The following is a 14,010-nucleotide window of genomic DNA, read 5'->3' as shown; positions in this document are numbered from 1 at the left end:
TTGATGCAGAGATAGTGTACATTTCTGTGATTCGCACCTCAGACATTGGCTCATTCAGCCCGAGCTTCTCACTTTGACACATGCTAGGATTCCAAACATCCCCCAAGTACTCCGGGACCTTACATTCAGACCCTGAACTTGAAGAAATTTGCATATAAAATTGTACAAAACCAGAATCCAAACAGTTCCAACACAACTTGAATACTTTAGAGCAGGGATTTTTTTATTGCAGGAGAATTTTGACAATTATCTTTAGCACAGAGTATCACGGACAATTTTCAAATTAAATTGGATCAGGAGAGCAGCAAGCACCCATTAAATGGCACACAAGACAATTTCCCCAGGAATCAGCACCAAAATCTGTAACATGCTGACTGAGTGCGTGCAGGGAGAAACATGGCTAGAATTAACTATGAGAAACTTGCAAGTCCAATCAGAATCAAGCTAGAATCCATGACTGGAACACAATGGAATCAGATGGATTTCCTGGTAGGTTACTGACACCTGGAGGCAGAACTGCAACACTGCAGCACCTTTCCTGACCAGGCTGTCAACACTGACCGTTTAGAGTCAGAGTTTGACGGGCAACCTTAACGAATCACACCTGATTCGATTGGGGGAGGGGAGGAGAAGGGACAAGAATGACAACGGCATATCACCGGAATATATAACAACATGATCCTGGTCAGTGAAAGATTTGAGATGGTCTTCAAAAGGGAGCGACCCTCAAACCCACTCAATATACAAAAAGCAACTGGTACACCAACCAAAGCATTGAACAAACTCCTGATTCAAGAACCACTGAACCATTCCAATCTGGTCATCAAGTTAAATCCTTCAATCAAATACACAACTTAGTGTAAAAAGAGGTAATAAAGTTATACAAAGCACTTAGTTAGCCCACAGTTCAAAACTGTGTACAGTTCTGGATCTCCATTATAGAAAATACATTAAAGCCACAGTACGCTCAGTGTAATTTCATCATTGATTCCAGGAATAGAAACTATAGATTTGAGGGGATAAAGATATCACAACTGTTCCCAAAAGAGCACAGAAGGTTCAGAGGAGATTTAATAAAGGTTTTTTTTAAAATAACCAGTCTGCTTCTACGTCCCACATTAGATCCCAAGTAAATGGCAGCCTAGGATCAGATGGGATCACATCCATCATTTGGTAGTTCTGACACGCAGTCTGGCAATAGAACCTCTTTCATTCTCAAATGAAGAGCAGCAGAAATCGGAGGGAGAGAGTTAGATATAATAGAAAAATATAAATCAGTAAAAAAAAGACTCTGATGATTACTTTCTTCTGCGAACATTCTCTCGCAACTGTTCCTCAGTGGGAAGACGCACTTTTCCCTCTGACCGTCGAAATTCCTTCCTCCTCCCATCAGCATCCACCTCCTCGCCACCGCTCACATCCTTGCCCTCCGGTCTCTTCGAACCAGGTTTCAATTGGCTCCCCTTGGCTTTGCGGTTTGTCAGGGCCTTGAGCAGGGAGATGAACAACACGGCAAGGTACAGGCCCCAGACCACCTGCTCCCCAGAGTAGGGTTCCACCTGTTCCCGGCTAAGTTTCAGGATGGATGGCAAGACATCTTTCACGGTCCGTTTCGGAGGCACTTTGTCCTGTGAGAGAAACAATAGTTAGTGACAGGAACGTGTGGCAGGTGTGACACAGACAGGCAGGTACAGGACATGCACCACGTGGGTTAGATATAAGAATAGAGAGAGTTTTACTGTGCAGCTAAGATCTACAAAGACTGCTCTGTTCGACCCACATTTCAGTCTGTTCTTTCCCCACAAATTTTCTTCCTGTCACAACTCTTTATTGCTTCCCACCACTTTGGCAACAATTTCCAGGGCCTAATTGTTTCCTATTGAACAATGGCCTCCAGTCCCTTTAGCTCCTCCATCTGTCTCTCTCTCTCTCCCACCCCCCCAACAATCTTCTAGGCATCCTGCAGGAATACCAACTTTTCACTGAAAGAATCCCTATCCACTCCCACTCTGCTACACCGAGCTGAACTTATTCTTACATTGGACAACTTCACCTTTGACTACAACCAGTTTCTTCCAGATACGAGTCGCCACTATGGGAACTCATGTAGATCGAGGCTAACCCTTTTAATGGGTAATGTGGAATATTCTTTGTTTCAGTCCTAAACTCCTCCCCCTCACTCTTGTACTTTGATGACTGCATCACTGTCACTTTATATTTTATATGTCACTATAATGCTCGCTCCCCGAAATGGAAAACATCTTATATTTGTTTCCAAATTCCTTCATTCCCTCCTTTCTCCCTCACTTGGTCCATCTCCAACTCTTCCTTTCCTTGATTTCTCTATCTCCATTTCTGGGGACAGGCTATCGATCAATATCCACTAGAAACCCACTGATTCCCACAGTTACCTTCATCAGGTATCTTCCCATCCCACTTTTAGTCAGGACTTATTTTATTCTACCAGTTTTCAATCACATCTGTTCTGCCACCTTTTACATTAATGCTTCCAATATACCTTCCCTTTTCTTCAAGCAAGGACTCCACTTCACCGTGGTTGACGGGACTCTCGACCCTGCCTGCTGCGTTTCTTGCCTATCTGTTCTCTTCTAGTCTACTCATTTCCCTCCAGTAGCACAATAGGGGCCTGGTGTCCTCCAGTTCCAGTACAGAAGATATATTTTTATTCAAAGCAGGCACACATAATGAATCAAAAACAGAACAATTCCCAGAATTTGACATTTTCTCCCCATAACAACCTCCCCCCTCACCCCCCAACCGGCTGGCAACGAACAGGTCCTCAAACAGGGACATGAACAGCCTCCATCTTGCCCAGACCCCCCCCCCCCCCCCCCCCCCACTGAGCCCCAAAGGGTGAACTTAATCTTCTCCGGTTTAAGGAATTCTGCAACATCCAACCACAGTGACACCGTTGGTGGCTACACTGACCTCCACTCCAGTAGAATTTGCCACCAGCATGGCAAAAGCCACTACATCTGCACCCCCGCCCCCCCTCCAACAGCTCCGGCAGTTACGACACGCCAAATATCGCCACCAGGGGGCCTGGCGACATCTCCACCCCCACAATTTTCCATAATGTTTCAAATATCGAGCCCCAGATCCCCACCAACATGACCAAAACATGTGCTCGTGATTTGCCGGCTCCTCTCCACACGTCTCACACATATCTTGCCAGTGTCATCTGGGCCCTGAACTGTACCAAGCTCACCCTGGCACAGGATGGCTTTACATTGACCAAGTGCCTAATCTCACTTCACAGCCCCCTCATCCCACCCACATGCCCAGCTCCTCTTACCATTTCCGCTTTACCTCCTCAATTGGCGCTTTCCCTGTGCCCACCAGCCACCCGTAGCCTGTGTGCAACCGATCAGCACATGGCTGTCACCGGCGGTCCCAGGGAACTTTACTCTGTGTCTAACCCATGCTGTTCCTCTCTGCGAGTGTTTGTCTAGACAGTTTTGGCAGGTGTAGCCATCTGGAATGGCCACTTCCAGAACACAAAATGAACGCTCAGAGAATGTAGGGAAATGTGGACAATACTAGACAACAAGCAGGCACAGAGCCTGAATATATATTTGGAAAGTAGTCAGCAGACGGAATCGAAACTCTGGGCCGATTAACATATTGATAGCCCATCTCCGAGGAACAAGGGACTAATACTCAGGTAGTTGATACTGTCGCAGACATCCCGACGCCAGTACCCCAACCGAAAGACACAAACAAAGCAAGGCCAACGGCCACCCACCCCTTTATTGGTTAAGATCAATAACCATGATCGAGAAGCTGCCCAATTAATTGGGACCAAGTTTAAGGCATGCCTAAAAGTGCACGAAGCCCCTCCAAGTATCAGAAGGATCCCCCACCAGAGATTCAGCCTCTTGGACTCGGCTCTCAAGCGGAGAGACCCATCCACCAGCATCACCAGAAGCAAGTAAGTTCAAGGTCAACGCTCGCTACCAGACGGACAACCTTAGCTGTTCTCCTGTTATCTCTTCAAACCCAACAGCCTCAGATCCGAACAACGGCCATTGTTCCTCTGACTGAGTGGGCACCCGAAGTTAAGTATAGGCGTTAGCGTTAGAGATAGTTTAGTTTGTAGTACTGTTGTGCATGAGTAAGTCTTACTGTGTGTGTAAATAAATAGTATTGACTTTGAACTAACTAACTGGTGTATTGGCTCTTTGATCGGTATTCGGATTGAACCTGGTGGCGGTATCGAGAGATACCTGGCGACTCTGAAAGTATACACATAATTAGGATTAAGAAAGGCATCATATTGACCACCATATTTATAACCAAATAAATATAGCGACATCTGATGGGACTCGACCTAGAAGTGGTTTTGTCACTCCAAGAGAACCGAAATTTGAATTAGAAATCCAATTGGAAAAAGTAAAAACCACAAGCGTAAGACCAATATCGATCAAATCACCAAGATTCGGAAGTGTGGTATTTGCATGCGTACTAACAAGGGATATAAGGTAAACATGATAGATTTTGATGCGTAAAACTGTCGGGAGTTTTGTAGGTCGGAAAATAGCATAAGCCGTACCCGTTTACATCACCACTTTATTCCCCCCTGTTCCAAATTCGGTAGAAACCTATAGATAGCAGTAGAAATGGCAATGAAGGCAATGGAACGCCTTATGAACCCCCAGGAATTTGAGGTCGCAGCAACCAGTAGAGTAGGGCAGTGTCCCACATGGGAAGAGGAAATTATAAAATATCTCAAAGGGAAAGGATTGCCCCTTTGGAGCGAATTTTGTGCAAACGATGAAACAGGTCCCGAGAGTATAGGGCATACTTGGTGGGAGAACCTGACCGAGATTCATAAGAAAAGCTTAGGAAAAGCTCGTAAGCCAATGGCAATCGTGTCCTGCTTGGCACAATTGCGAGGCACAGAGGAGGTAGTGAGGACGCTCCGCAGAGAGATTGAAGAGAGAGATAAGGATAGTGAGGGAGTCGTGAGTGAGTACGAGAAAGTTACCAGGGAACTTAGAGAACAGTTAGCGGCGAAGGACAAGGAGATGGCGGATGTCAAACGGGCACACCAATCTTGTCTCGCCCCATTTAAGCAGCTTTCAGTCGCAATATGATAAGGCCTACCAAGACACGCAACGCACGATGTTGGTAAGAGAAGAAACAGAACACCAAGTCGAGCAATTACAGAAACAATGTAACGATTTAAAAGCAGCCCTATGAGCACTCCACAGTTCTACAATGGAACAAAGGCAGAGCTCGGTAGACCACGCCAAATGCCGAAAGCAAATTGCAGACCTTCCATCCCTGCTTTCTGTACAAAATGGTTTCCAGAATACATTTGGACCCCAGTTAGATCAGGAAAATGGCCCTGAATGGCAAGAGTTAAATGAGACTGCCCATAGATATGTACATGGCACATGTACTCAGGACAAACCTCAGAAAAGAAAAGCACCCCCACCCCCGACCGCACAATCCTATGAACCCTGTCACCACACAGCACAGGGCCACAACCGATGGAGACCCAGATTTTCTGTACACAACCCCATTAACCGTCACTCAATTAAGGGACGCGTGTGATAAGATAACACCGTTCCTACCCACATCAGACCCACACCATTATTTCGCAAGAGTCAAACAACAGGCGACCATGTACAGCCTGGATGAAAAAGAGCAAGTGAAGCTCACAGTTTTGAGGCTCGACCCCTCAGTCGTGGCAGCCCTTCCCGACCCACAAAATGTAGGAGGCACCCTCCAAGAAATGCATGCAGCGATCCTAGATGCGATCAGCTACAATAAGGGAGACCCCGTAGAAGGCCTAAACAAATGGAGGCAGAAAAAAAACAGAGCACCCAACAGCGTTTGCTGGACACCTGTGGATTCATTTCAGAGCAGTATTCGGAGAGATAGCCCGCGCCCATTTGACCCCAGACAATATGGCCAAATGCACTCGAATCCTAGTCTCTCACGTGACCGAAGCAGGACAGAGAGCTTGCGCAAATTATAACTCCTCAGGCGAGACCCACAATGAGAAATGGGTACTAAAGAGACTATCCCGAGCTTGGGAACAGTCCATTCAAGGAAAATCAGCCTACGGTAAAGTAGAGGAAGAGCAGGCAGATGCTAACATGCATCCAGTTAGGACACATCAGAACCCCGCATGGGTAAATGAGGGAAGAAACAGCCCACAGCAGCCTAAATCCCAAGAATGTTACAATTGCGGACAATTAGAACACGACGCACGAGAGTGCAATACGCCCCAGAAACAGCAGCGAAACCAGCAGACAGGCACCCTGAATAAGAATAGGGCCAAGCCAATTCACAGTATTAGCGCCCGTTTCCGATAATGCAGATATGAACGGCACCGATTGACGGTGTTCGGACTCCCCAGCTTGGGTCTGCGACACCCTTTGGGACAAGTCCGGAAGAACGGTAGTGGCAGGCACAGTCCGGGGGCACCCGTAGAATTTCTTTGGGACACAGGAGGGTCCTGCACTACGCTAAACTCCTCCACAATGTTTCAACGAGACACATGGCCCACCACAGACACCATTACTCTCAGCAGTTTTACAGGGTACTTGCAGCAGGGACACATCACAGCCCCTGTAGCGATTCAGATAGGGAACATTAAAACCAAACACCCCGTAGTTCGAGTCAATCTACTCCAGACAGTCAAACACATTTTAGGTATAGATTTTATGAGCTCCCACAATCTATCGTTCGACCCCGTAAACAAATGTGTGTGGAGAATGGCAAAGGCAGCACGAGCCCCCGCCACGCTCACAGTTGGAGACTACGCACATAGAATTAGCGCCGTAGGAGCCATTAGTCAGGATAAAGACGTTAGAGGTGTTTTGCAGCGACACAAGGCTTCTTTTGCCCAGCACAAGCACGACTGTGGCAAGATCGCTGGCTTAGTAAACATTACAGGTCCCAACCCCAAACCCCAAAAGCAGTACGGTTTCCCCCAAGAAGCAGAGGTAGAAATTGCAAAGGTTATTCAGAGTCCACTGGACCAAGGCGCACTCCGTTCAGTAGCCTCAACGAACAATGCCCCAATTTGGCCTGTCAGGAAACCCGATGGATCATAGCGACTGACCATCGATTATAGGGAACTAAACAAAGTAACCCCAGTAGCAGCCCCCACCGTAGCCACGAGTCCCGAGACAATGCTAAAACAGTGACTCCAGTCAAATTGTTTTTCGGTTTTGGACATTAGCAACGGCTTTTGGTCCATTCCATTGGATAAAGCGTGCCAATATAAATTTGCTTTCACCTTCCAGGGACAGCAATACACGTAGGTGTGCCTACCACAAGGCTTCCACAACTCCCCCTCCATGTTCCACCGACAGCCAAATAAATATAGCAACACAGGTTAGCTAGAGTGTGCTTTGCAGTCCTCACCTTGAAGCCATGTTCTCGTAGCAGCGATTCCAAGTTGGGGTCTCCTAAAGACACCGAGGGGAAGAATTCGCCCACGTGTTCACGAGTCCACCAATCATTGAGGGTGCTGTGGGAAGAAAGGCTGGAGAGTGAGAAAGGGGAAGTCGGTACGAATCAGCAAGGGCAGAGCAGGCAGGGAGCAAGGGCAGAGAGCGAGCAGGGAGAGACACAAGGACGGAGCGGGCAGGGTGCAAGGGCGGAGCGAGATGAGATGGAGACTCATATTAGCGATATGAAAACAGGTCATCTGGCCCAATCAATCCACGTTGGGTTTTACCCTCATGTGAGTCACATACATTTTCCACACCCCATTCCCACAGCCCTTCATCCACTTATTCAAACCTGAATGAGAAATGTATCTTTCCCTCCCCCAGCAATGCATTCTCTTTCTCACTGACATCATACTCTCTCTCTGGCAAATTGTCATTCCGCACCCCAGCAATGCATCCATTTTCTCCCTCTCAACTGCAGCACACGTGCCCTCCCCACACACACATTACACACACTTTCATTCCTTCCCATTCCCCCATTGCCATGGTGCTGTCAGCACATTCTTGCTTTCAGCCCCAAACCTCAGGATCTTTTTCTTTCCCCACCTGTTCTCTCCTCTTCTTTGGACTATGTGTCTACTTTCATTCTCTCAGAACCAAGCACGCTCATTCACCTTGGCAGCTGTATGTTGCACTAGCCTAATCACTCACCTGTCGGTCTGATGTATGGTATACCAGTACTTGTAGAGCTGGGCCCGGATGTAAGTGGGGGGTTTGTTGCTGAAGGCATATTTGGTCTCATCCACTTGCACCAATCGAACAACTGAAAATAGGAAAAAATTAAAAAATGAAGAGCTGACAGGGGGATACTTTAACGTGTGAAATCGAGCAGTTTAACAGCAAGAGCTAGTGCACCAGCACAGTGTAATAGCAAGAGTAGCACAGTGAAGGATAACACAAGCAGCGCAGTATAACAGGGAGAGTTACTGCGAGAGACACAGTGAGGGATACCACAAGCGCAGTGTAACAGGGAGAGTTACTGCGAGTAACAGTGAGGGATACCACAAGCAGCGCAGTATAACAGGGAGAGTTACTGCGAGTGACACAGTGAGGGATACCACAAGCAGCGCAGTGTAACAGGGAGAGTTACTGCGAGAGACACAGTGAGGGATACCACAAGCAGGGCAGTGTAACAGGGAGAGTTACTGCGAATAACAGTAAGGGATACAACAAGCAGCGCAGTGAAACAGGGAGAGATACTGCGAGAGACACAGTGAGGGATACCACAAGCAGGGCAGTGTAACAGGGAGAGTTACTGCGAGTAACAGTGTTGGATACCACAAGCAGGGCAGTGTAACAGGGAGAGTTACTGCGAGTAACAGTGTTGGATACCACAAGCAGCGCAGTGTTACAGGGAGAGTTACTGCGAGAGACACAGTGAGGGATACCACAAGAAGCAGTGTAACAGGGAGAGTTACTGCGAGTGACACAGTGAGGCATACCACAAGCAGGGCAGTATAACAGGGTGAGTTACTGCGAGAGAGACAGTGAGGGATACCACAAGCAGCGCAGTGTAACAGCGAGAGTTACTGCGAGTGACACAGTGAGGGATACCACAAGCAAGGCAGTGTACCAGGGAGAGTTACTGCGAGTGACACAGTGAGGGATACCACAAGCAGCGCAGTGTAACAGCGAGAGTTACTGCGAGTAACAGTGAGGCACACCACAAGCAGGGCAGTGTAACAGGGAGAGTTACTGCGAGAGAGACAGTGAGGGATACCACAAGCAGCGCAGTGTAACAGGGAGAGTTACTGTGAGTGACACAGTGAGGGATACCACAAGCAGGGCAGTGTAACAGGGAGAGTTACTGTGAGTGACACAGTGAGGGATACCACAAGCAGGGCAGTGTAACAGGGAGAGTTACTGTGAGTGACACTGTGAGGGATACCACAAGCAGGGCAGTGTAACAGGGAGAGTTACTGCGAGTGACACAGTGAGGGATACCACAAGCAGCGCAGTGTAACAGGGAGAGTTACTGTGAGTGACACAGTGAGGGATACCACAAGCAGGGCAGTGAAACAGTGAGAGTTACTGCGAGTGACACAGTGAGGGATACCACAAGCAGCGCAGTGTAACAGGGAGAGTTACTGTGAGTTACACAGTGAGGGATACCACAAGCAGGGCAGTGAAACAGCGAGAGTTACTGCGAGTGACACAGTGAGGTATACCACAAGCAGCGCAGTGTAACAGCGAGAGTTACTGCGAGTGACACAGTGAGGGATACCACAAGCAGGGCAGTGTAACAGGGAGAGTTACTGCGAGAGACACAGTGAGGGATACCACAAGCAGGGCAGTGAAACAGGGAGAGTTACTGCGAGTGACACAGTGAGGGATACCACAAGCAGGACAGTGTAACAGGGAGAGTTACTGCGAGTAACAGTGAGGGATACCACAAGCAGGGCAGTGTAACAGCGAGAGTTACTGCGAGTAACAGTGAGGGATACCACAAGCAGGGCAGTGTAACAGGGAGAGTTACTGCGAGAGAGACAGTGAGGGATACCACAAGCAGCGCAGTGAAACAGTGAGAGTTACTGCGAGTGACACAGTGAGGGATACCACAAGCAGGGCAGTGTAACAGTGAGAGTTACTGCGAGTGACACAGTGAGGGATACCACAAGCAGCGCAGTGTAACAGGGAGAGTTACTGTGAGTGACACAGTGAGGGATACCACAAGCAGGCAGTGTAACAGGGAGAGTTATTGCGAGAGACACAGTGAGGGATACCACAAGCAGGGCAGTGTAACAGGGAGAGTTACTGTGAGTGACACTGTGAGGGATACCACAAGCAGGGCAGTGAAACAGCGAGAGTTACTGCGAGTGACACAGTGAGGGATACCACAAGCAGCGCAGTGTAACAGGGAGAGTTACTGTGAGTGACACAGTGAGGGATACCACAAGCAGGGCAGTGAAACAGCGAGAGTTACTGCGAGTGACACAGTGAGGTATACCACAAGCAGCGCAGTGTAACAGGGTGAGTTACTGCGAGTAACAGTGGGGGATACCACAAACAGGGCAGTGTAACAGCGAGTAACTCACAAGCAGCACAGTGAAACAGTGAGAGTTACTGCGAGTGACACAGTGAGGGATACCACAAGCAGGGCAGTGTAACAGGGAGAGTTACTGCGAGAGACACAGTGAGGGATACCACAAGCAGGGCAGTGAAACAGCGAGAGTTACTGCGAGTGACACAGTGAGGGATACCACAAGCAGGGCAGTGTAACAGCGAGTAACTCACAAGCAGCACAGTGAAACAGTGAGAGTTACTGCGAGTGACACAGTGAGGGATACCACAAGCAGGGCAGTGTAACAGGGAGAGTTACTGCGAGTGACACAGTGAGGGATACCACAAGCAGGGCAGTGTAACAGCGAGTAACTCACAAGCAGCACAGTGAAACAGTGAGAGTTACTGCGAGTGACACAGTGAGGGATACCACAAGCAGCGCAGTGTAACAGCGAGAGTTACTGCGAGTGACACAGTGAGGGATACCACAAGCAGGACAGTGTAACAGCGAGAGTTACTGCGAGTGACACTGTGAGGGATACCACAAGCAGCGCAGTGTAACAGCGAGAGTTACTGCGAGAGACACAGTGAGGGATACCACAAGCAGCGCAGTGTAACAGGGAGAGTTACTGCGAGAGAGACAGTGAGGGATACCACAAACAGCGCAGTGTAACAGCGAGAGTTACTGCGAGTGACACAGTGAGGGATACCACAAGCAGCGCAGTGAAACAGTGAGAGTTACTGCGAGTGACACAGTGAGGGATACCACAAACAGCGCAGTGTAACAGGGTGAGTTACTGCGAGAGACACAGTGAGGGATACCACAAGCAGGGCAGTGTAACAGGGTGAGTTACTGCGAGAGACACAGTGAGGGATAGCACAAGCAGCGCAGTGTAACAGGGAGAGTTACTGCGAGTGAGACAGTGAGGGATGCCACAAGCAGCGCAGTGTAACAGGGAGAGTTACTGCGTGTGACAGAGTGAGGGATACCACAAGCAGCGCAGTGTAACAGGGTGAGTTACTGCGAGAGACACAGTGAGGGATACCACAAGCAGGGCAGTGAAACAGCGAGAGTTACTGCGAGTGACACAGTGAGGGATACCACAAGCAGGGCAGTGTAACAGCGAGTAACTCACAAGCAGCACAGTGAAACAGTGAGAGTTACTGCGAGTGACACAGTGAGGGATACCACAAGCAGGGCAGTGTAACAGGGAGAGTTACTGCGAGAGACACAGTGAGGGATACCACAAGCAGCGCAGTGAAACAGCGAGAGTTACTGCGAGTGACACAGTGAGGGATACCACAAGCAGGGCAGTGTAACAGCGAGTAACTCACAAGCAGCACAGTGAAACAGTGAGAGTTACTGCGAGTGACACAGTGAGGGATACCACAAGCAGGGCAGTGTAACAGGGAGAGTTACTGCGAGAGACACAGTGAGGGATACCACAAGCAGGGCAGTGAAACAGGGAGAGTTACTGCGAGTGACACAGTGAGGGATACCACAAGCAGGACAGTGTAACAGGGAGAGTTACTGCGAGTAACAGTGAGGGATACCACAAGCAGGGCAGTGTAACAGCGAGAGTTACTGCGAGTAACAGTGAGGGATACCACAAGCTGCGCAGTGTAACAGCGAGAGTTACTGTGAGTGACACAGTGAGGGATACCACAAGCAGCGCAGTGTAACAGCGAGAGTTACTGTGAGGATCAGCGAGGGATACCACAAGCAGGGCAGTATAACAGGGTGAGTTACTGCGAGAGAGACAGTGAGGGATACCGCAAGCAGGGCAGTGAAACAGCGAGAGTTACTGCGAGTGACACAGTGAGGGATACCATAAGCAGCGCAGTGTAACAGGGAGAGTTACTGCGAGTAACAGTGAGGGATACCACAAGCAGCGCAGTGAAACAGGGAGAGTTACTGCGAGTGACACAGTGAGGGATAGCACAAGCAGCGCAGTGTAACAGCGAGAGTTACTGCGAGTGACACAGTGGGGGATACCACAAGCAGCGCAGTGTAACAGGGAGAGTTACTGCGAGTGACACAGTGAGGGAAACCACAAGCAGGGCAGTGTAACAGGGAGAGTTACTGCGAGAGAGACAGTGAGGGATACCACAAGCAGGGCAGTGTAACAGGGAGAGTTACTGCGAGTGACACAGTGAGGGATACCACAAGCAGCGCAGTGTAACAGGGAGAGTTACTGCGAGTAACAGTGAGGGATACCACAAACAGGCAGTGTAACAGGGAGAGTTACTGCGAGTGACACAGTGAGGGATACCACAAGCAGGGCAGTGAAACAGCGAGAGTTATTGCGAGTGACACAGTGAGGGATACCACAAGCAGCGCAGTGTAACAGGGTGAGTTACTGAGAGAGAGACAGTGAGGGATACCACAAGCATCGCAGTGTAACAGGGAGAGTTACTGCGAGAGACACAGTGAGGGATACCACAAGCAGCGCAGTGTAACAGGGAGAGTTATTGCGAGTGACACAGTGAGGGATACCACAAGCAGCGCAGTGTAACAGGGAGAGTTACTGCGAGTGACACAGTGAGGGATACCACAAGCAGGGCAGTGTAACAGGGAGCGTTACTGCAAGAGACACAGTGAGGGATACCACAAGCAGGGCAGTGTAACAGTGAGAGTTACTGCGAGTGACACAGTGAGGGATACCACAAGCAGGGCAGTGTAACAGGGAGAGTTACTGCGAGAGAGACAGTGAGGGATACCACAAGCAGCGCAGTGTAACAGGGAGAGTTACTGCGAGTGACACAGTGAGGGATACCACAAGCAGGGCAGTGTAACAGGGAGAGTTGCTGCGAGAGAGACAGTGAGGGATACCACAAGCAGCGCAGTGAAACAGGGAGAGTTACTGCGAGTGACACAGTGAGGGATAGCACAAGCAGCGCAGTGTAACAGCGAGAGTTACTGCGAGTGACACAGTGAGGGATACCACAAGCAGCGCAGTGTAACAGGGAGAGTTACTGCGAGTGACACAGTGAGGGATACCACAAGCAGGGCAGTGTAACAGGGAGAGTTACTGCGAGAGAGACAGTGAGGGATACCACAAGCAGGGCAGTGTAACAGGGAGAGTTACTGCGAGTGACACAGTGAGGGATACCACAAGCAGCGCAGTGTAACAGGGAGAGTTACTGCGAGTAACAGTGAGGGATACCACAAGCAGGCAGTGTAACAGGGAGAGCTACTGCGAGAGAGACAGTGAGGGATACCACAAGCAGCGCAGTGTAACAGGGAGAGTTACTGCGAGTGACACAGTGAGGGATACCACAAGCAGTGCAGTGTAACAGGGAGAGTTACTGCGAGAGAGACAGTGAGGGATACCACAAGCAGGGCAGTATAACAGGGTGAGTTACTGCGAGAGAGACAGTGAGGGATACCACAAGCAGCGCAGTGTAACAGGGAGAGTTACTGCGAGTGACACAGTGAGGGATACCACAAGCAGCGCAGTGTAACAGGGAGAGTTACTGAGAGTGACACAGTGAGGGATACCACAAGCAGGGCAGT

General features: G+C 49.3%; 1 protein-coding gene across 1 annotated transcript in view; it reads right to left on the bottom strand.

Moving 5' to 3' along the window:
* Positions 1–202: 202 nt before the first annotated feature.
* Positions 203–14,010, bottom strand: part of lmf2a (lipase maturation factor 2a) — a 70,721-nt gene continuing 56,913 nt past the window's right edge. The window contains exons 12-14 of the mRNA XM_072471245.1: positions 8,145–8,256; positions 7,405–7,510; positions 203–1,628 (exon numbers count right to left, since the gene is read on the bottom strand). Of these exons, the coding sequence (XP_072327346.1) occupies positions 1,299–1,628; positions 7,405–7,510; positions 8,145–8,256 (548 nt within the window). The 3' untranslated portion in view covers positions 203–1,298. The remainder of the gene's footprint in view (positions 1,629–7,404; positions 7,511–8,144; positions 8,257–14,010) is intronic.

This window comes from Scyliorhinus torazame, chromosome 13, assembly GCF_047496885.1.
Source record: "Scyliorhinus torazame isolate Kashiwa2021f chromosome 13, sScyTor2.1, whole genome shotgun sequence".
Lineage (NCBI taxonomy): Eukaryota > Metazoa > Chordata > Chondrichthyes > Carcharhiniformes > Scyliorhinidae > Scyliorhinus > Scyliorhinus torazame.
Note: the sequence above shows the minus strand (reverse complement) of the source record. Positions and strands in the feature narration are given on the sequence as shown.